The 20,949-nt window shown below is 48.6% G+C and overlaps 5 protein-coding genes across 7 annotated transcripts in view; 2 read left to right on the top strand and 3 right to left on the bottom strand.

Annotated features, from left to right (window-relative positions):
• Window positions 1-18,769, bottom strand: part of epn1b (epsin 1b) — an 84,097-nt gene extending 65,328 nt beyond the window's left edge. The window contains exons 1-11 of one of the 2 annotated variants that reach the window (XM_076167589.1): window positions 18,718-18,769; window positions 17,629-17,781; window positions 17,428-17,540; window positions 16,691-16,846; window positions 16,464-16,592; window positions 16,082-16,202; window positions 15,699-15,874; window positions 14,253-15,465; window positions 14,002-14,148; window positions 13,243-13,404; window positions 12,191-12,805 (exon numbers count right to left, since the gene is read on the bottom strand). In XM_076167589.1, the coding sequence (XP_076023704.1) occupies window positions 12,315-12,805; window positions 13,243-13,404; window positions 14,002-14,148; window positions 14,253-15,465; window positions 15,699-15,874; window positions 16,082-16,202; window positions 16,464-16,592; window positions 16,691-16,846; window positions 17,428-17,496 (2,664 nt within the window). In that variant the 5' untranslated portion in view covers window positions 17,497-17,540; window positions 17,629-17,781; window positions 18,718-18,769 and the 3' untranslated portion in view covers window positions 12,191-12,314. The other variant, XM_076167590.1, reaches the window with a different exon arrangement.
• LOC143013886 (coiled-coil domain-containing protein 106-like) lies at window positions 201-3,743 on the bottom strand. The gene is made up of 7 exons (XM_076167594.1): window positions 3,621-3,743; window positions 2,783-2,917; window positions 2,184-2,374; window positions 1,942-2,095; window positions 1,656-1,853; window positions 1,384-1,544; window positions 201-1,094 (listed from the first exon to the last, which is right to left on the bottom strand). The coding sequence occupies exons 1-7, from the start codon at window positions 3,658-3,660 to the stop codon at window positions 939-941; spliced, it is 1,035 nt and encodes a 344-aa protein (XP_076023709.1). The 5' UTR covers window positions 3,661-3,743; the 3' UTR covers window positions 201-938.
• Window positions 4,394-5,809, top strand: tmem238a (transmembrane protein 238a). Its single transcript, XM_076167586.1, has 3 exons — window positions 4,394-4,501; window positions 5,024-5,181; window positions 5,262-5,809. The coding sequence occupies exons 2-3, from the start codon at window positions 5,031-5,033 to the stop codon at window positions 5,420-5,422; spliced, it is 312 nt and encodes a 103-aa protein (XP_076023701.1). The 5' UTR covers window positions 4,394-4,501; window positions 5,024-5,030; the 3' UTR covers window positions 5,423-5,809.
• Window positions 5,921-10,794, bottom strand: LOC143013881 (germ cell-specific gene 1-like protein). Of its 2 annotated transcripts, XM_076167587.1 has the most exons (7): window positions 10,494-10,794; window positions 8,625-9,640; window positions 7,781-7,975; window positions 7,546-7,605; window positions 7,232-7,390; window positions 7,020-7,131; window positions 5,921-6,690 (listed from the first exon to the last, which is right to left on the bottom strand). In XM_076167587.1, exons 2-7 carry the CDS (start codon window positions 8,821-8,823, stop codon window positions 6,168-6,170), a joined length of 1,248 nt encoding a protein of 415 aa, XP_076023702.1. In that variant the 5' UTR covers window positions 8,824-9,640; window positions 10,494-10,794; the 3' UTR covers window positions 5,921-6,167. The 2 variants fall into 2 exon arrangements, with proteins under 2 accessions (XP_076023702.1, XP_076023703.1); XM_076167588.1 differs by lacking the exon at window positions 10,494-10,794 and having other exon boundaries at window positions 8,625-10,141.
• Window positions 18,770-19,420: 651 nt separating the features above from the next.
• necap1 (NECAP endocytosis associated 1) overlaps window positions 19,421-20,949 on the top strand; it is a 2,770-nt gene continuing 1,241 nt past the window's right edge. Inside the window, exons 1-4 of the mRNA XM_076167595.1 lie at window positions 19,421-19,515; window positions 20,326-20,426; window positions 20,501-20,605; window positions 20,677-20,758. Of these exons, the coding sequence (XP_076023710.1) occupies window positions 19,421-19,515; window positions 20,326-20,426; window positions 20,501-20,605; window positions 20,677-20,758 (383 nt within the window). The remainder of the gene's footprint in view (window positions 19,516-20,325; window positions 20,427-20,500; window positions 20,606-20,676; window positions 20,759-20,949) is intronic.

The following is a 20,949-nucleotide window of genomic DNA, read 5'->3' as shown; positions in this document are numbered from 1 at the left end:
TTGTTGCTTAAATATTTGTACATTTTTTTTAATGTTTTCCTTGCCATGTAGGTGAGATATCTCTCTCTCTGTGTGATTCATATTGAATATTCTTTAGCGTTTCCTGGTCTTGGCCTGTAAAGCTTTTGAAACGTCTTGTATATTTGTCCATACAAACAATTGATTACTCATTTTGCCAATAGTTTTCCATTTCTAAAATATTTCAGCTGTACTGCAAATAGATATACCTTGAAAAGATAGTTGTTTGAAAAGCCGTTTCTGTGAAGCTATGACACAAATACATGTTATTCACGCATCACTACGTGAAGTACCATCGCCTTCCACTAGAGGGCGAGCCATGACTGGAGGTAAGGCAACGTAACTGAAACTCCAGCCTGAATATCAATCACAGATCAATGAGAGCTTCAGCATTCATGTTTCAGTCTTTTATAGTTCTTCTTCAACACGGAGTAATACAAACCAATGACATCACATATTAACAACAAGAGAGATCAACTTTAGATAAGATAAATAATGTTTCTCATATACGGTAGAAAACAAAGATGATGGCAAACAAATGAATGTAAACATCATCTGGGATCTTAACGTCACAAATAAACTATAAACCTGCAGAGGATCAGTCAGTGTCTCCATTACGAGAACATTAGAACACACCAAGTCCTTTTTCCTCTTTATGACTTCAGTTCTTGAGGTAGAACAGCGAGAAGTTTAACAACTGGAGGTAAAATAATAATAAAGTCCAGCCGACCGTTTAAGGCTGCAAATGAATGAAAACAACGGAATGAATATACAATTAAATCAAATGAAGTTATACTTCTATCTTTTCCTCAGATGACTTTTCTCTTATTTCTGAGCAACGCAAACAAAATCTAAATCAGATACGGTCTCATGTCTCTTCCTCTCCTCTCCTCTCGTCTCCTCTCCTCTTCCTCCTCCCTTCAGTTCCTGAACCTGTATGATATGGGCAGCAGCTTGTGCGTCTTCTTCAGCGTCTGCACTCTGCCGTGCGTCTCCTCGTCCATGGTCTTGTAGCAGCGTCTGGCGTAATCCAGCAGCTTCTCCTTGCACGCCTCAAACTCGCCGACCTCAGCCAGCTGGAGGGGGACGGAGGAGTTTGGTTGAGCTTCACCATCTGACTAAAGGCTGAACGTGACGCACGTGTCCGTCAGCACGTTTAAGTGATTATAAACCAACGCATTCCTGCACATGTTTGCCTTTAACAGCTGTAAACATTTATCTGTAACTCCATGTTGACATATTTGTTGACCTGGAAGCTCAAACTGAACTTCTGGTTTAAAAACTCGATTCCTACCTGAAAGGACAGCCTGACAGTAAACGGAGCGGCACCAGAGGAGCATTTCTCTACGTGGAGCTTCTACCCACCTTGTCTGGGGCGACCAGCAGCAGCTCAGCGATGGGCGAGGTGGAGGCCATGGTGTTGCGGTCGACCCCGTGGATCTGGAAGGCCCTGGACATGCTCCTCACACGCTGGTAGGTGGTGAGGATCTTCTTGTAGCGGATCAGCACGCCGTCAGGGTCTTTGACTGGGGAGGAGGACACCAGAGAATGAGGGTGAGACGGCCTTGGTGTCTCCTCTCCAAGATTGTTTTCATTATATGCACAGTTTCCATGACAACCGATTGGTACGTCCTCACCTCTCTGTCTCTCCCTCCCGTGCGTGATCCTGAAGATCCTCCTCATCTTCATCCTGGGCTCGCCGCCCGCCCGGCTCCCTCGGCCCTTCTTCTTAGAGCCTTTCTCCTCAGACGAGTCGTCCTCTTCCTCCTCCTCTTCCTCCACATACTCATCCTCTGTGTAGTACTTATCCTCCTCCAGATGAAACTCCTGCTTGACTGCAGACACACAGAGTTACACATCGCAACAGAGGAGGACGTCTCAACGTGTGTGTGTGTGTGTGTGTGTGTGTGTGTGTGGGCTCACCCGGCACGGCGGTGGCTCGGCGTGTTCTGGGTCCTGGCACCTGCAGGCGCTTGAGGGTCATTCCGGACCTGGTGGTCATGGGAGAGGGAGGGGAGGGAGAGCTGACGGGCTGCACCTTCACGCCACGCTGAGAGTCTGCATTCCACTCTGTCACGGCACATCAACATTATCATCATCATCATCACACACTGACATCTGATCACCACAGGCTGATTTGGTGGTGCCCTTCCTGCCGCCTCACCCTCCTGAGTCCGCATGCTGACGATGAAGCGGTCCAGCTGACAGCGCAGGAAGTTGCGCTCCTCCTCCAGCTCCTCGGTGCGTTTCTGCAGCCAGGCGTTCTTCTCCAGGGCCACGTACAGGTGAGCCCGCAGGTTGGACACCAGGATGAAGGGGCTGTACTGAGGGTGATGAGGCTCCGGCACCACGGGCTCTGCAGCCGGAGGACAGAAACACAACACAGCATCAATCATGTCATTCTGTCTTAAAAGTGTTCAGGGCTTCTCATGTGTTTGTAATAACAGACAGGAAGCTCAATCAGCCTCACACTGCAGGGTTCAACCTTAAAGTCTCATTCACATCCAGACTAGATGGCATGCTCTCTGTGATTTGATGCTTATGGATCCATGGAACAAAACCAAGCACCTCCAAAGCTCCTGGACCCCAGGTTCACTAAGACATAGACACAATCTTCACCTGACACTGCCTTAGAAAAGCTTTCCCTATGACCTTTGACCCTGCAATGTCCAGGTGCTATTTATTAACTTGTCTTCAATCAACAGAAATCCGATCACACTCCTGCTGCACAGTAGAGCTGTGGCGTGTAGTAGACGTGTTGTACCGTCCATCATCTGCTGGCCGTGGTTCAGGTGGTAGGCAGGCGGTCGCTCCATGTTCTCCTCCAGGGGGAAGGAGACCTCGTAGGCGTCCAGATATAAACCTCCTCCTCCTCCTGAAGAGTGGGAGGCGTACTGCTCTGGAACACATACACACAGACACACACGGAGACGGAGACAAAGATAAAGTGAACTTCTCTGAGCTCCTGAGCCTCACACAGAGAGAGGTTTCACTCTCACTTCACTTTTTTGACTGGATCAAAGCAGTGACACACACACACACACGCACACACACACACACGTCATACATCTCACACACCCACAGATCAGGATGTGGAGGTTATAAACATTTAACTTTAGCCATTGTGCTTAAATGGGAATGTGAAACACCAAAGTCAGTTTGGCCTCGGGTGCGTTTGATATTTATAACCTTGGTTATTTTATTCTTCCACACTCTTGTGACTTTAGCAGAACACTTATTAGAAATTGAAACATCCCTTTGCCCACTTCTTCAGTCAGGCTCAGAACTTATCAAATAAGCCTAAATGCAGACAGCTGGTGCTCTTACACACAGGAGCTCACACATTTCTTTAATATTAAAGTGTGATTACTTTTTATGACTTCAATCAAAACATTACAACCCTGCGGCTCGTCTCACAGGGGGGCTCAGAACTTATCAATCAACCCGGTCCATCTGAGTGAAAGCTTCTGATGACTTTAGTTTACTTCTCTGCCTGACTCATACGGAGCCAAACGCGCCACTATGCGGCGCTATGAAGCCCTTTAACGGGTTAATTAGGCTCCGGGTCCCGCTGCTGGACGCGGGTTCTGTTCACTCGTTACCTGGCGGGTTCGGTTCGTCTCTGCTGCTGGGCGGATTCATGGCGTGAGAGCTCGACGCTGCGCTGCGCTCTTTGCGTTATTGTTCGTCTCTGCGTTATTACTTCCGTAATACTGTGAGACGCCACCGACAGTCCTGCACGCGCCGCCGCAATTACCTGATTATAAGGGGCACCGCACGTGCAGGGAGGCTGAGGTACGGGTTCACACATGCGCACTAGAGTCTGTCCAAGCCTCACCTGAGTGTGTGTGTATGCGCGCGCCTGAGCGTGCGTGCTTGCTTGCGTGTGTCAAAACAAAGTAGAAGAAGGAACTTATTCACTAAATTGTCCCTATAAACCATGCAGTCTGTCCTACGTTATGTTGTAAAGATATAGTGACGTCACGGAGTAAATAATAACATCAGCACAACCATAATAGTACAACTGCACAAATATCAACCAAGACAAAGATGATGGATACGCACAGATACACAAATAACATGGCTTAAGTAAATGACTATCATCTTTCTACATGTAAATACTTTGTCGTGTTTGTTTGTGTTTGTTGTTCTGGATGACATACACATTGGAATGTAAATTGAGACATTTCAGCTCGTTAGGTACAAATACGTTAAGTTGGTGATTATATGTTTGAATTTGTCTGTATATTATGTTATTTGTGAGATGATTACTTGTTTAATAAAGATAAAGTCTTAAAAAAATCCAAATAAATAACCACCGTGAGCGAGCCTCCACCCAGAACTACGTCATAAATACGCGCGGTGCAGACAGGTGAATGCGGAAGTGAACAAATAGGGAAATCTGATCCAAAGCTGCTCGGGATAATCTTTACAGAAACACTGAAAGAGGAAAAATTACACTCAGAACAAACGACGCAAACACGTAAGTCAAAGCAACACAACATTAACGCGGGCTGCTTTCAGTTTAGCACAGATTTATGTCTTTAGTTTGTGTAGTTATTCACTCAGGTGAGTTTCTGAGGAGAGGTTTTTCTGGGGTGGAAAACGGCGGTGCGACACAGGAAACAGTGACCGTGTTATCTGGTGACTCGAGCCTTGAGAAGCGTTTATTAGGCAGCTACATTTACGGAAGTTTGAGCAATTTACGGAATGATTAATGACAACTAACTTAACTCATATACTGGTTTAATTACGAAATGTAATAAAACATTTATGATAATCACTCAATTACTGTACTGAAGTAACTACAGCATAGAGATCCAGGACTACATGCAGAGGGTTCAGGGTCAAAGGTCATCATATTGTATAACTAAACTTAAAGCTTCATGTAGAGGAGCTTTAGAGACTAACATGTTCATAGATCCAAAAGGAGAACGGCAACTATCGATTAAATCCAAACTGGATTCTCTCTCTCTCTCTCTCTCTCTCTCTCTCTCCCACCCAGTTGGAGCATGGGCCTGTGCGATGGTCTCTCTCACTGTAAGCTTGCTCTGGCCTTTGCCGTGCTGATGGATTTGCTGGGTGGAGCCGCCCTGCTGGCTGGAGTCTTCGCTCCGTTGGAGATCAAAGGACGAGACTTTGGAGACTTGCTGGTCTACACTGGTAGGTTTCATCATGGAGCTCTTGTCTCTTGTTTCGCTGCGTTGTTGCCATGGTAACTCATTGTGCGGCCGTGTCCCCAGGCGCCCTGCTGGTGCTGATGTCGCTGGGCGGCTGGGTGCTGTGGTACAGCGGGAACATTGACGGCCTGACGCCCAAGAGGGAGCTGGGACACATCAGCAGCGCCGTGGACCGGCTGGCTCGCAACCTCAGCCGCAAGATCCGCACGTACCGCCACCGCTGAGCCCACGGGGACGGACAGGGAAGATGCAGGGCAGCAAAACCACAAAGACGTCAAAGAAAGCTTAACTAAAGATCAAAAATGTTCTGTCAATCAATCCTTGACTTTTCTGGATTCGGCTGCATTTCATTGTTTATCCATTCTAATACGATTTGTATTTACTTCTTCTTCTGTCTTGTCTCCCTCCTGTCATGTTTAGAAGCGTCTGATGCATGAACTTGTCAGTGTTAAGATGTTTTCATGGAACAGAGCTGTGATCAAACTTCAAAGTGTTACAACTTCATCAGAAACATTTCAGTTTACAGTCCAGATGTTTTTATAATGGATTTGTTTTTTTAAATGTGTGCTCACTCTTGTTTTACATTTCAATAAAAACCTTTTTCATATAAATGAACTCATTTATTGTCACAACACAGAAACAGATTTTCAGACGTTTCTATTTCAGTCAAACACCATGAAATGCACAACTTTCCAAGCTGAACTGAAGTAAAATGGCTCAGTTAGAAGGGAAATCCAGCCAGTAGAAAACGTTCAAGTCACTGAGGTACATTTAATTTCCCAGGATGCATTGTGTCTGTGCTGTGTTAGCATCTGCACAGAAAGACAGATGCTCCTGAAAGCTGCACAGAAGATTATGGAAGTAATCTCAGCCAGGCTGGGATGAGGAGGGGGGGGGGGGGGGGAGAGAGAGTGAAACTTGACCTAATGAGAAAGAGGCAGGAAGGGAGGTTCAGCTTCCTGTCCTGTCTCAGCAGAGTGAGTCGTCTCTCTCCTCCTGCAGGGAGTAATCTATCTCATCCATCTCCAGCTCACAGTCCTCACATCCCTCAGTGCCGCACCCTTCCACCATCACCACGCCATGATGGGGGTCCACCAGCCTGGCCCCGCCCATTCCAACCCCCATCAGTCCTACTCCCCCCATTCCCGGCATTCCGACTCCCATCGCCATCGCACCGACTCCAACTCCTCCACTCCCGACCAGGAGCGCCCCTCCGGCGCTGCACGTGAGCGGCCCGACGGCAGGTCCTACTCCCCTGGGCCACAGGGGGTCCATGAGCGCCCCCTGCTGGCCCAGCTGAATCAACTGGCTGACCGAGTAAACCCCTCCGCCGCCTCGTACCACCTCCTCGTAGGAGGGGGCGCGGGCAGCAGCGCGGACCTCCTCCAGCCTCACACGGGCGCGGTGTTTCATCTCGATGAGGGTCTTGGTGTAGGAGTTGAGTGTGGCGACGGCGGCCGCCATGCAGCAGCTGAAGGACAGCCAGGCCATGCTGGAAGAGTGGAGGACAGGGTTTGAGTCAGTGATGCTTGAGTATGACAGCGAGCTGAGGGTCAGTGTGACGCCTTCATCTGCTCATATTGAGTCCAAAGGACAGGAAGACCCAGTCCCTACAGGTTATGGAGGCTGGGCAGTCTTCTTCTTCTACTCTCTCTACTCTACCACCTGACCAAAGGCCTCCAGTGTGTGTAAACAGTCTGAGTGTGGAACCAGGATAACCAGGTTATAGACATCAAATCTGAAGACCAACAGCAGTAACGTTTGTGTATGTTTGGTTCAGATGACATTCAGGGGTTGTAGCAGTGTAAAGGTTGATCTTACGCAAAGGACCAGCCATAGTCCCAAGTCTGAGGCCTCCAGTCCTTAGGCCCGATGCTGACTGTCATCTGAAACACTGTGGTGTACATCATGTGAGCCACCATGCCCATCATACCTAACACAGGACGACACCACAGGCCGCATTATAGGACAAGAAGAAGAAGAAGAATGTGAAACTGAATCATCACGTCATGTAAACTGTCCTCTGTCCCTACCTGAGAGGACGGTGCACATGGCGGCGAAGGCGTTGATCTTGAGTGCGTTCATCTCCCTCTTGGCACAGAGACACATTGCCTCCACACACATCAGCAGGAAGCCCATAGCCAGGAGGCCGATGTACATGCACTCACTGATGACCGACAGCCACAGGACGCCTGAGACCACAGAGACAAAGAGAAACGACAAGAGAAACTAGTAACTGTTGGACAGAAGACACCATATGAACTGAGAGATGTGTGGGCTGGAGCCCAATGTAAAGGACTGAGCCCTGAGTCATGGACCGGCCCAGGGTGGACAGGCTTGTACAGACCTTGTGTCTCTCCTGGCGTCAGCTCGATGAAGCTGCGACATTTTTCCACCTGATCTTCCCCTGAAACACAAAACAGCAGAGTTCAGTCTGTGATTGACACTGAATTCAGGGACTGTCCTAAACTCCAGACCAAGGACCAGGACTGTCAGAGAGCAGAGGACTGCCCCAGAACTCAGACTGAAGACCAGGTCTAGACTAAAGACAGGGACGTCCTCCTCTCCTGCTCATCACAGACCTTCGTTGTGTTTCTCACAGGAGAGCCAGAAGCCGGTGTGGAAGTAGCGCAGCATGTACTTGTCCTCGCCCGTCTCCCAGATGTACTGGACAGCGTTGGCCATCTGTCTCCTCCTTATCCGGGCCAGCTCCTCCCTCTGCTGGGGAGACAGAGTAATGTTGGACGCTGGGTTCTTTGGATCCGGGGTTGGCGCCTCTGGACCAAGAAGGAGGAATGAGAACTTTACTTTTTGTGAACACATTCCTGAGGCCTTACAGTAGAAATGATTGATAATCAACAAGGCCCATCTGTGATCGTCTCTCATGAAGGATTGTTTCAAACTGCAGTTTTTTTGCTACACATTGATCTGTAGGTAATCTGTCATCATCTGTGTGTTGGAAATGTAGAACTACACGGAGCCAAACAGGCTTAAGATAAGACGGAGGCTCAGTTAATCCAGATAACATGCAGTTGTTGACACAAAGTTCTGAGATTATCAATAAAGCCGCTGGGATTAAAGTGAAGCACTGTGAGCTCAGCCTCAAACACTCAAACACCAGTAGCAAGGGAAATGATTCAGGGGCAAGTTGACGGACTGTCTCCATGTTCAGGCTAGAGACACCAGGACCGTCCTAGAGTCCAGGCTAAGGGGACAGAGTCTTCACTGGCAGGACTCTACTTAACACAGTCCTGTGAATAAGGTGACGTACCGTCCAGATCCCCATGCTTCTACTTTCATAAAGGGCCTAAAAACACACTGAGCCACTTTGCTGATGTAGCATAGCTGTGCACACTGTGTGTAAACCACGTCCTCCTTAGTGAAGAAATGTTGAAGGTGACCCTGTGTGCTGGCCGGGCCGCTCACCTGTGGTGTACGGCTGGCTGTTGTTCTGCCCACAGTTCTTCATCTTGACCGGCGACAGGCAGAGCGGCTTCACTACCTTGTGCGTCCCCTCGCACCAGTAGGAGGTGCAGAAAGCCGAGACGGACAGGGTGAGGGCCAGGGAGGTCAGGGACAGGGACAGAAGGGAGCGGTTACGTCTTGACATGTTCTCCAACATCATGGAGATCCGAGAGACGATTGGTTGAAAGTGTTGGATGATTGATAAGTTTGTTGATTGATGTCTTGATAGATAGAGACCAGGTTGATTTTACTTTGGATGATGCTGGTTGGTTGATCCAAGAACAAAGATGAGCTATGGACCAATCAGGAGGAGGATCAGAGGAGCGAGGGTGAGGTCATGACAAGTCGCCGGCCGCTGACACCACTGAGATTGATTTGAAGATGAGGATGAGGAGGAGAAACGGGGAAGCAGAGAGCAAGTGAGGGAGAGGATTAGGGACGTTTGAGAAGTTGAAAGAAGGTCAGAGGAGTGGGCGGAGCCAGAGGAGGAGGAGTGCTGTGTGATGAAGGTCAGATGAACCGCCGCAATTTAATCACTTCCAGAGAGAGGAAGAGAAAGGAAACAGATGGAAGAGGAGGAGGGGGAGGAGGGGGAGGGAGGAGGCCTGGATCTTTGTCTCCTGTCTTGGTCAACCCAATCAAAATACAAAAGTTAGAGTAATATGATGAGGTGTATAGTTTCCAACGTTGGCATCCGGAAGGCCTGCGCTCGCTCAGCAGGAACGTTTCCCATCACGCCAGTCATGAAAGTCAACGGAAGCTCGCACAAAAGTCAAACATCAAATTCGGAGTGACCCCGGAGTGAGTCCACATGTCTCTGCTGCCAGGTGGTCCCGTTTCCCCCCCACCACTGTCTGGTGTCCCAAGATACACGCCTGAATCTCAGCTGTGGATTTGGTCCTTAATCAGGCACGTACTTCCTCCACCTTCTGTGGGAACGATGGAATCAGGTCAACCTCCTGATGTCGCCTGGTAATCTGTGTTAAAATTACAGGCAGAGGTGGACGGGATTAATACTGTCCTGCTGTCTGTCTGTGGCCGTCCACCTACAGGACAGAGACAGAGAGAGACAGAGACACACGCAAGACACACACAGAGACAGAGACACATCCATGCTGGCCTTTGAGCTTCACTGACCTTTGTTTTGCTGTCAGTGGTTCAGGCCTGGAAATGTTTTGGAAGATGAAATATTCCAAAAAGTCACAGAAGTGTTGCTAGGAGACGATCCATATTCTCACAGGATGACTGATTTAGCTTTCAGACATTTGTCAGAATGTAGAGTTTAGCTTCTCTGTATTGCTGAAATAAATAGCTTAAAAATATCACCCCTTAACTTTAAGATATCAGAATAATAACCCCCTACAAAGAAGCCATCAAATGAAGCTCTAGCGCCTCAAAGTTTCAGATTGTTCAGATTCACAAACTCTCACACTCTCTGAGCGTCACCGGCTGTTTCATTTTTGACACAAAATGAAGACCAGGAAGCCTAGGCTAAAGATGCGTTCCGCTAAAGACAAACTTTGACTTCCTCCTCTGCTGGTACTAGCCAGTGAGGTAGCTAGCAGTTAGCCATGGCTGTAGTGGCAGGCAGACTCTCCATAGCTCCACTGCTCCGCGAGATCCACAGCCACAGAGAACACCAACGCTGACAGGTCTTCACTTCACCAGTACTTGTGTATCTGATACTAGAGGAAGAGCTACACTTGTAGGATTTGAATGCAGGACTTTTCTCCACCGTGTTGTTGATCATTCTTCTCCTTCCGTCACTCAAAGCTGCTCTCCTCTGCTTTTCATTTGATTCCACACAAAGTAAATCCAAACTCTACTCACCGTGTTTGGCCTTCCTCCTCCTCCTCCTCGGTCCTGCTCCTTCTCTTTCTGCCCGTTACTTCTCTTCCTTTGCTTTCCTTCCCTTTTCCCTCCTGGCTCCCTTGTTCCTCTCTCTGCTTCTTGGGCCAGTTTCCTTCACAAACTCACTCGGTTTCCCTCTATAATCCTCAGGTCCATCTGTTCCTTTCCCGCCCCTCTGCTCCTGTAAATCCATCTTCCACTCTTCATCTCTCCTCCTCCTCCTCCTCCTCCTCTCCCTCTGTAAAGCCATGACCCCTGGGCTCTGTTGCTCCTGTACTGATTAATTTGACCGCGTGGTATGGAACAGCTTGGATTACGATCACCCAGGGATCCTCATTCCTGGAATTGCAGACTTGTCTTAACATCATCTTTGCATCTGTGTCCATGCAGGCTGGTTTGTGTCATGTGACTGTGAAGCCTGAGAGCTGAGCAGCTTTACTTCACCACATTCATCCTCACAAACAAGGCCTTAAACTGCAATAAGAGACCAGAATGATTGTTCCAAAAAATGATTTCTATTCTTAAACATACAGGTAAGAACACAAACGGAATAAAAACAGGAATCTGATGTCGTTCTTCCATCTTTTTAGTTCTCCAATGTGCACCATCACAGTTTTACAACACAACCTGGGAAATCAAATACACGGCAACAGAACTGGAGTTCATTTAATAGAAAATGAAAGCTGATCAGAGGTGTTAGGATGAGTCACTGTGGCCTGTGTGTCCCTGCCTGTTTCACATTTAAAGGAGTCTCATGTGTGTTTGAGTCGTTTAGAGGAACACAAAGGATGCAAACAAGAAACTCTGAGCCTCTGATGTTTCCACCAGAGGAAGGTCTCTGTGTGTCTGTAGAGACACATCATACCTGACCCAGAATTTCATTTATGTCACTCACACACACTCTCTCACACACACACACCAACCACTGTACATGAGAGGTGACACACACACACACACACTGCATGCACGTTAAACATTCTAACTTTAATATTTCTCCAATAATACTAACATAACACTTCCTGTTTGTGTAACATGGGGACACGCAGAGGAAATGTTACACAATGACTCCAGAACGACCACAAACAGAAACAGGGAGGAGGATTAAGCCACGATTGGTTGTTTTGATTGATAATGCAGTGTTGGAACAACCAATCAGATCAGCCCTGAAGCAAACAGCCAGCAATCAGCTTACAGCAGCAGGTTGATCTGAAGCTTCAGCTGCATCGATGTTTCATCGTTTTTCAAGAATCAATCAATCAATCAATGAATAAATAGATCAATAAATAGTTACTGGTGTAACACTCTGATATACAGTATAATTCAAGGTTTATCAGTGATTACCACTATTTACATCAACACAATACACACTGTACAGCCATGCACGCACTCACACACTCTGCCATGAACACACACACACACACACACACACACACGTTTGTCAGATCCGATCACATCATCATTGAACAGAAACAGTAACTCTATTCTAGCCCATTAACTGCCAACTATTTACCAAAACTAACCAGATTAGATTTCCGACCTTCCAACACACACACACACACACACACACACACACACACACACACACAACTAAAAAAAAAAAAATTCGCGAATTTTAAACAGAACAATCCCAAATTTGCTTTTACAGTGGAAGTCCTCGAATCTGTCCACACACACACACACAGTATAACTTGAGTTTGCCTGGAAGGAGGAAATGTGATCCCCAGCTTCCTGTTTTGCCTGTAAATGGTTGACAGTAATGTAAGCATGTGTTGGACATAAAGACAGCTGGTAATGAATGAGTCAGAACAGGAAGGGGTTTGCGTCTTGCTTTGTGGTCTGGCTCAACCCACCGCCTGAGAGCGCAGCGCCCCCTGCCTGTGGAAAGGAACCTCCCAGAGGAGACGCTCCTGCCCTGACACTGGGCTGAACCATTCCCAAAAGAGGGGGAGCTGCCTGAGCATTTCCCCCAAAGAATCCAGACTGTGCCATTCCAACTCCTGCACAGGGGGGATTCATGTTGAGCCCCATCGGTGGAGCCCCTCCTCTATAACCAGGCTGTGCCATTCCAGTTCCTAAATATGGAGGAGCCGCCTGAGACCCCCCCATGGAACCGGCTGGACGCTGAAATAAAGGAGCTCCAGCGGAGGGGACAGCAGCTCCAAACATGGGACGAGGCGCAGCGTAGGACGACGCAAGGGTGGAACCAAAGGGGCCGGAGGGGAGGGGGGACGGAGACACAGGCAGGGATCTGACCAGAGGGCCGTAAGCCCCGCCTGTGGCCTTCAAAGAGCCTGGGAAATTAAGAGTAGTACCAAGAGGGTGATGGAGGGAAGGAGGGAGGGAGGGAGGGAGGGAGGGAGGGAGGGAGACACAGTACAAAGCATTCCAGTGGAGAGAAACGCAGCAAAGCAGAGCAGAGAGAGAGGGAGAGGAGCTCAACACCTGCAGGTTATATATGCACTAGTCTCTATACTATAGCTCACACACACTTTAACAACATCTATGTACTAAGCAGAGACGACAGGGGAGGGAAGGCTCAGCACAAATCATCACAATAAGCTTCTAATACCTTTGATACATACATTTGTTACATTTTTACTCTTATCTCCGCCCCCTTCTCTCTCTCTCTCTTGAAGTAGAGCAGCTAAACTTTGTAGCATCTCCTAAGCGAGTTGTCAGGTTGATCATCCAAGTCCACTTTGTACTTTGTCCCTCTACCGCTCCTTACCAGCTGCCTGAGTCTGAGCAGGGAATGTGTCCATGAGGGGGCGTTGTTTGGGTTTGGGGTCGGAGGAAAACAGAGAGTCCAAGTCGACCAGCGACGCCCCCGCCGAGCCCAGGAACGCTGCGGCATTCCTGGGAGTCGCCTCTCGCTGTGTCGTTGGCTTTCCTGCAATACAATAAAGGTTCCAGATCTACTCTAAAAGGTGTTTTCTGTCGGGAAGGAGGTTCAGGGAGGAAGAGAGAGCAAAGCAGGAAGAAGAGGGTTAGTCGATTTAAGTTGTTAGGCGATGCCAGCGTGATGGGAAGATGGAGGTGAAATGGAAGAACATCAGGAAGATCAGTGCATTAAAAACGAGTAAAAGCAGACGAAAGCCGTGTTTCCTTCCCTTTACGTTTCTGGGATACTACACTATATCCTATAGCTTGGGCACAAATGACAGGAATGGGCGTCGGCTAGATCTACTGAAGAACTGAGTGAAGTAACTGAAGCCATGGACGAAGATTTCCTCCATCTGATCTAAGGAAACTAACATTTGCCTTTGGTTTGCTGCTGCACAGTTCCCTTTTCTCACTTTCATTAGGATCGTAACTCCCACTGCTCCCTGGACCCCCACTCAGAAACTGAACACTAGACGTCAATTTGCAAATTCAAATTGTGGGAAACGAGAGGTCAAAGGAAACCCAGCTGCTAAGGCTTCTGGGTAATGATGGATGGATGGAGAACTGAAACAAGACGGAGGACGGAGTGTAAAACATGTGTTACCGGTGCCGTTACTAGGTGTGTTGCTCGGCGCACCCCAAGGATCGCTGGTTTTAGGCGCTCCGTCTCCAAAGGGGTCAGTAGAGGGGGAGGAGTCTGTGGGTGGAGCAGGTGAACCCCATGCATCATCTGAACTGGCTGGAGCTGCAGCTAGGTGAGGATGAGAGAATGGAGACGACTGAATTACAGCAGAGCCCGGTCTGTGTCAGCTCACACACACACACACACACACACACATCACCTAGACTCCTTACCTGGGGCTCCCCACGGGTCGTTGTCCAGGACGGATGCATTCCCAAAAGGAACTGAGTCACCAGTGGGCGAGGTGGCACTCGGCCCGTCCCCCCAGGGATCTCCACCCTTTGTTTCTGTAGGTGACGCTGATGGGGGCCCCCAGGGGTCGGACCCGCTGGGGGGTGGAGAGCCGGCCGCAGCGCCCCACGTGTCGGCCTCGTTTTTGGGTGGGCTTACTGGAGGGGCCCCGAAGGGATCTGATGTCGGATCGTTGGGTGGACTAGATGCTAAGAAGGGAGCTTGTGCGGTGAAGGGATCGTCTTTTGCGGCATTGAAAGGATCATCTTTGGGCGGTGTTGTTGCCGTGGTGAAGGGATCGTCTTTGGTCGGTGTTGTTGCCGTGGTGAAGGGATCGTCTTTGGGCGGTGTTGTTGCCATGGTGAAAGGATCGTCTTTTGCAGCATTGAAAGGATCGCCTTTGGGCGGTGTTGTTGCCGTGGTGAAGAGATCGCCCTTGGGCGGTGTTGTTGCCGTGGTGAAGGGGTCATCAATTGCGGCATTGAAGGGATCATCTTTGGGCGGTGTTGTCTGTGCAGCAAAGGGATCGTCCTTTGCGGTATTGAAGGGATCTTCTTTGGGCGGTGTTGTTGCCGTGGTGAAGGGATCGTTTTTTGCGGTATTGAAAGGATCACCCTTGGGCGGTGTTGTTGCCGCAGTGAAGGGATCGTCTTTTGCGGTATTGAAGGCATCGTTGTCTATTGGGGTATTAAACGGATCGTCATTGGACGAAGTGAAGGGATCTGGTTTGTTTCGTGGTGCAGCAAACGGATCCTCCTTGTCCTTCGGCGTACTGAAGGGTTCTGACTCCTTTGGGGCGTTGAACGGGTCGTCCTTCGCTGTATTAAATGGATCTGAATCGCTTCTGGGCACAAATGGATCCGGTTCATCCTTTGGTGCAGCAAATGGATCTTCCTCACTCTTCGATGCTGTAAACAGATCTTCGTCGGTTTTGCTCGGAGCCCCCCATGGATCAGTGCTGGCAGGGGTGTCGGTTGTGGCGGGCTTTGTGGGTGTGCCCCATGGGTCACTGGCCTCTTTGGGCTCTTTGGGAGCTCCCCAGACTTCTGCCTTCTCCTCCACCTCCTCTGTTTTCGCTCCGCCCCAAGCTTCAACTGTTGCATCATCAGATTTGGCAGCGTCCTCCCACTTCAGCTCGTCGTCACTCAGCTTGGCCTAGAGAATCAAAATACACAGAATATTCCTGCGTTTCTGTGTACTTTTGACTTTTCTAATCTGATTGGTTGGTCGAGCCCTGCTAGACACTCGGCTCTGCCTGGAGACACAGAGCTCCTATCTGAAGAGGACCACCAGATCCTGGGCCCATGAAACACCTCTCCTCCTCCCCCCTTCCCCCCCTCTCCACCTCCACACCTCTCCCCTTCTCCCCCTCAGCTCTCTCCACTCACCCTCCTCTCTGCATCCTTCTTCTCAGCTTCCTGTTTGAGTCGCTCCTCTTTCTTGGCAGCGAAAGATGCCGTCAGGTCAGCCACAGAGGGGATGTGGTCCAGGGAGGGGAGCCCCGAGGCCCCCGCCACGTAGCAGGGCTTGTAGTTGGGGTCCTTTACTGCGTCTGTGGACGAGCCTGCTTAGACGGAAGGAAAAGAGAGTGACTGAGATGTGTGTGACAGAGGTACAGAGAAACAGAGAGAAAGAGCGCCACCTGCTGAAAACAAAGATCACATACGTCACATGGAAGGATCGTCAGCTTCCTGTAAGCCTCTGACCACTTCCTAAAGAATGTGTTCTTCCTTAAAGAATCTAGACCTGAACACAGAGGAGAAAAGCTCACCAGCAGAGCCCTTGGATGTCTTCTCTCTGGTCTTGATGGCAAAATCTCGTTCCTCCTTCAGCTTGTCGTCGTCCTCCATGAGGACCAGCACCACCTTGGCCTTCTCTCTCACATTTCCACCCTGAGGGAGAAACGCTCACAGTGAAGCTTCATCTGGGCCGGAGCATTGGAGCACAAGCTGAACTTTACCTGCAAGGCTTCGGGTTCGAACCTGAAACTAATCAAAACACTCCAAAGACTCTCACAAGACCAAACTAGTTAGTCGAGCAAGAGCCTTTGACTAGAGCATGGGCCGAGCTCACACTGGATAATGACGCTGATATCAATGGATGTGTAAAAGTCATGTTGGTGTGCAGGAGGAGCAGCAGGTTGAGAGCATCACCTGATCTTTCCCATCCTTCTCTACAAAGCGGTACTCTGTCAGGGCTTTGACGATGTAGACGTTGTCTTTCATTTTCAGAAGCACGCGGTCGTCCCCGGTTTTTAACAGATACTCCAGCAGGGTCAGGGACTAGGATAGAAACAAGAGAAGGCATAAAGACACTCCTGCAGGGTTTATAATCAGAGAGAGGAGGAGGAGGAGGAGGAGGCCTGCAGTGTCTCCCTCACCTTGTGAATGTGTCTCCAGTTCTTGTCGTCCTTCAGGCGTTTCCACAGCATGGTCATGATCTCGTTGCAGGCCACCACGTTGTAGGTCAGGTCAGAGATGTCGGCCATCTGAGTGCTGGAGGGCCCCCAAGGGTCGTTGGAGGTCGCCTCTCTGACCTGGAGCGGGAGCAGAGAGGGAAATGTCAAAATGTAACGCGGCTACGATGAGTAAAGGGTCAAAGGTCACAGGAGCCAGATTGTGCTGAGAGATTTGCTGCTTGGCACACAATGGTGAGAAGTCATCTTTAATTCAGCTGATCATGTTTCATTACGTCCACATTTTAGAAAACCTCCCGGACAAAAGAATCTGTACTTCAGATCAATACAGAGTCCTGCAGCAAAATGAGGAAGCCGTTTATACTGCTGCAGAAAGTCTGCTTGGCAACGTTGGCTTTTGGTCTACGACTCCACAATCCTGTCTGGATCAATGCACATCTGAGTGAGTGAATCTTCACTGCATCCATCAGGCTCTTCTGTCTTATGAAGCTGATCCTTATTCCTCATCCTGTCCCTCCTCTGCTATATAAGCATCACAGCTCTCCTGAATGTTTTATGGCTTTTGTGTTTCTATTTATACATTTATTGATTACTGGAAGTCCACATGCAACTCTTAAATACGTCTGTGTCTGTCCTTTGTGCCAGAGGAGGATTAAAGCTGTGTGTCCACTAGAGGGCAGAGCAGAGCAGAGCCTCCTTACCTTGACCTCAGCCTCAGAGTAGTTCTGGACCAGGTTCTTCAGCTGTCGGCGAAGCATGGAGGACGTCATGGTGTCTGAGGGGGCGGGGCCAGGGGGGGGGTCCAAGCCTGAGTCTGATTTAGAGGACACTGGTGAGAGACACTGCACATACACCTGAACACACACACTTGAACACACTCACACTCAAATGAAGCCCTGTACCTTATGTAAAGTGCGTCTCTGCTGTCAGATGTTGTGGTTGTTGGCTCAGTGAGCGCTCATTCTGATGCTCTCTCTGCTGCTCTCTCTCTGCTGCTCTCTCTGCCCCCTGACTGCAGCCGATCCACTCGGGATACAAGAAACCGGATCTGACACCTGCAGGCAAACATCTGATGAGCTGAGCCTCAACATTTACACTGAAATGGCAAAATGCTTAAAATGTGCACTCATACTCCGTCACACTACCAGCAGGAACATCTCTGTAGGTCCTGATGAGCTTCACCTGTTGTTCACTTGTTGCACTTTTAGCTTTTAGCCTGAAGTCAACTTGACATTATTTTAGACTTATTCAGTATCAGTAGATAACTTTTATGAATTAAGGGAACATTTGTGATTTCCTTGTTGGTATCACATTGTTATGATGCTCCTCATACTTCCCTGGTGTCTGTGTCTGCTACTGGAGCTCTGGATCCCTCTTATAGAGTGTTTATGCGTCTATAAGCCTTTAATATCTCAGTCTACTTAGATAGATAGATACTTATGCTCCAACCCACTATTACACTGCGTTTCTGTCATATTAACATCGATTTATGAGTCCCGTTCTTATAAACTAAAGCAGACACGCGTGTAAATGTGTGCTGATAGAGGAACACGCGTGTTTTCTGTCTCAGCTTTGATCACTGCGACAGAAACAGAACCCCTGCTTAGCTGTGTGGCTAAGCAGTTAGCTCGCTGCTAGCTAGCTGACAGGTTTCTTGTTGTAACATTAAACTATGAAGCGAGTCCCGGCGCTGAACACGCTTCTGTGTCGTGATGCTGTTCCCGTGTCTGACCCGTGTCGTGTAAACATCCACACACACGCTGCGTGGCTTCAGCACCTCGGACAGCGACCAAAGACGCCCGTCAGTGCGGCTAACGATAGCTGCTATCAAGCTAACCGGAACACCTGCTTCATGTCGCATTTTAGCATCAAATACGAGGCGTTTATTCACCGGGACACGGTCACTGCGGTTAGTTCAGCACCGCGTCCGCAGACCAGCCGCTGTCCTGTGCGTTAAATGTGCGCATTTACGGTGAAAACAAAGCACAAACCCTGATGAGGATGCAGCTTCGGGATTCTTGGAGGAGACACAGAACTGTTTCCGCTTCCGATGTTTAGGTACAGGACAGGCCACGCCCCCTCACGACTTTGATTTATCATTTTATTATTCATTATTTTTGTTTACTTATTTGACTAAAGAGCAGATAGTGACTCTACGTCTGTTTCATGTTGGTGTTTTATTTAAATATTAAATTAAAAAAGATTCACAAAAGAGAACAGCTGATTTATATTATTATTATGCTTTTGTACTTATGACGTAACAACACTAAGAGACAACTAATACTTACTTAAAATGCCTTCATCTAAAAAGCATAAACCATAAAAATAGAACAAAACATCATTATTAAAACAGAGACACATTAATGATCTGTAATGAGATAATATGGAACTTTTTTAGTTATTTATCATTTATTATAGAGCTTTAAAATGCGTTAGTTTTCTCAATCACTAAAACAAATCTTGACTTTCAAAATATATTTTCTTTCAAGATGTTCTACTAAGATAGAAAAACAGGATCAATAATTTATAATTGTTTGTGTAAAATTCCTTTTTAGAGTCTATAATGCCATCTTTTAACACACACACACACACGCACGCACACACACACACACACACACACACACACACACACACACACACACAGAAAAGAATCAATGAGTCACAAACTCCCACATCAATAACAGTGGAGTCAAGATGGCGGCTGAGGCAGAGTACGAGTCCATCCTGTGCGTTAAGCCTGACGTTAACGTGTACCGCATCCCACCGCGGGCGTCTAACCGCGCATACAGGTAAACAGCACCGCGTCCCGCCGCCAGCAGACCGGTAACATGTCACCGTGCGGCGTTCACGGCCGCTCCAGGCGTTTCCACCTCCGCTGCGGGCATCACCGTGACGGTACCCGGGCTGCGTGATGTCCGAGCCGCGGACACGAGCTCGCTGTCCCGGGCAACAATGCGCTCAAAGACGCTGAATCGCTTTAGCGGGGGTTCGCGGTGTCCTGTAGCCGCAGAGCAGTGCGGTGCACCGGGCTGACAGCGAGGTGACACCCCGGGATGGTGGTCGTCTCACCGGGGGGATGCGGGCACTTTGCCAGGACGGTCCCGCTCATTCTCCGGACGCTTTAGGGGCGCTTGTTTACGATGACAGCGGCTCATGTGAAGACTCAGCAGGCTCTCATTCATCTGAGAAAATTCTAAATATTATTTCCTACAAAAATGGCCTCATGACATTTCTGTCAAACCTCCGTTACTCTGCTGAAAATTATTTTCCTCAGAAAAAACCTAGAACCTAGAATTTTATATAAATAAATGCTTTAAAAAATAACCAACAACTTCTAAAAAATCAGAAAAAAGTCTAGAAGGGAAGGATATTAAAAGACCCATTTATATAGAATAATCTGATCTTGAATTTGTACTTCTAAGGAAAAAGTTGGTTCTAGAAAAAAGGTAGAAATCTCAGATAAATTGATAGACAAGAAAATCTACTAATGTCTGGAATCTACAACAATGTCAACCAAGTGGAAAGGTTTTGATGTCTGACACAAATGTTGAGCTTGTAACTGAACTCCATCTCTCTGGGTCGTTGTGGTCCGTCTGCAGGGCCGCTGACTGGAAGCTGGACTCTCCTGATTGGTCCGGTCGCATGAGGATCACGGCCAAGGGCAAAGTGGCCTTCATCAAACTGGAGGACAAAGTCTCAGGTACATCTCCTTACTGTGACTTCTTCACCGCTCACTTCTCTGTACTTCCTGTAATGTGACCTCCCATCCTGCAGGGGAGCTGTTTGCTCAGGCGCCCGTCACGGAGTACCCTGGGGTTACCATAGAAACGGTCAGCGACTCCAGCCGGTACTTTGTTCTGCGGATACAGGACGACAGCGGTGAGAGCGTGACAATGTGACGGTGGTCTGTGAGGTGTCGCCTGTTTGTTAACGTGGCTTTTTATTCGCAGGTCGCAGTGCTTTCATTGGAATCGGGTTTGGGGACCGAGGGGACGCCTTCGACTTCAACGTGTCCCTGCAGGACCACTTCAAGTAAGCAGTGAGGGGGAGAGGAACATCTGGGTGCAGCTGTCTGGACCCTGAGCTTGATAAGCAGTGGGACAGGATGGGATGGAAGGATTCACTGTGATGTCCACTAGGGGGCAGTTGTGAGGAATCTCTGCACACCAGCACAGAGTACGATGTTTCAGCACAAACACAGGCTGCTTCCTGGTCATTGACTC

Source organism: Genypterus blacodes, unplaced genomic scaffold, assembly GCF_046128005.1.
Source record: "Genypterus blacodes isolate CSIRO-AG114 ecotype Tasmania unplaced genomic scaffold, CSIRO-AGI_Gbla_v1 ptg000163l_1, whole genome shotgun sequence".
NCBI lineage: Eukaryota > Metazoa > Chordata > Actinopteri > Ophidiiformes > Ophidiidae > Genypterus > Genypterus blacodes.
Note: the sequence above shows the minus strand (reverse complement) of the source record. Positions and strands in the feature narration are given on the sequence as shown.

Excerpts from the sequence above, each read along its gene's own strand:
- LOC143013881 (XM_076167587.1), bottom strand. The coding sequence starts at position 8,823 with ATGATGTTGGAGAACATGTCAAGACGTAACCGCTCCCTTCTGTCCCTG. Across the intron at positions 7,606-7,780 it reads CTGTGAGAAACACAACGAAG|GGGAAGATCAGGTGGAAAAA; the intron begins GTCTGTGATGAG and ends TTTGTGTTTCAG. Across the intron at positions 7,132-7,231 it reads CATGTGCACCGTCCTCTCAG|GTATGATGGGCATGGTGGCT; the intron begins GTAGGGACAGAG and ends GTCCTGTGTTAG.
- LOC143013886 (XM_076167594.1), bottom strand. The coding sequence starts at position 3,660 with ATGAATCCGCCCAGCAGCAGAGACGAACCGAACCCGCCAG. Across the intron at positions 1,545-1,655 it reads CGGGAGGGAGAGACAGAGAG|TCAAAGACCCTGACGGCGTG; the intron begins GTGAGGACGTAC and ends CCTCCTCCCCAG. Across the intron at positions 1,095-1,383 it reads TGCTGGTCGCCCCAGACAAG|CTGGCTGAGGTCGGCGAGTT; the intron begins GTGGGTAGAAGC and ends GTCCCCCTCCAG.
- tmem238a (XM_076167586.1), top strand. The coding sequence starts at position 5,031 with ATGGGCCTGTGCGATGGTCTCTCTCACTGTAAGCTTGCTCTGGCCTTT. Across the intron at positions 5,182-5,261 it reads AGACTTGCTGGTCTACACTG|GCGCCCTGCTGGTGCTGATG; the intron begins GTAGGTTTCATC and ends CCGTGTCCCCAG.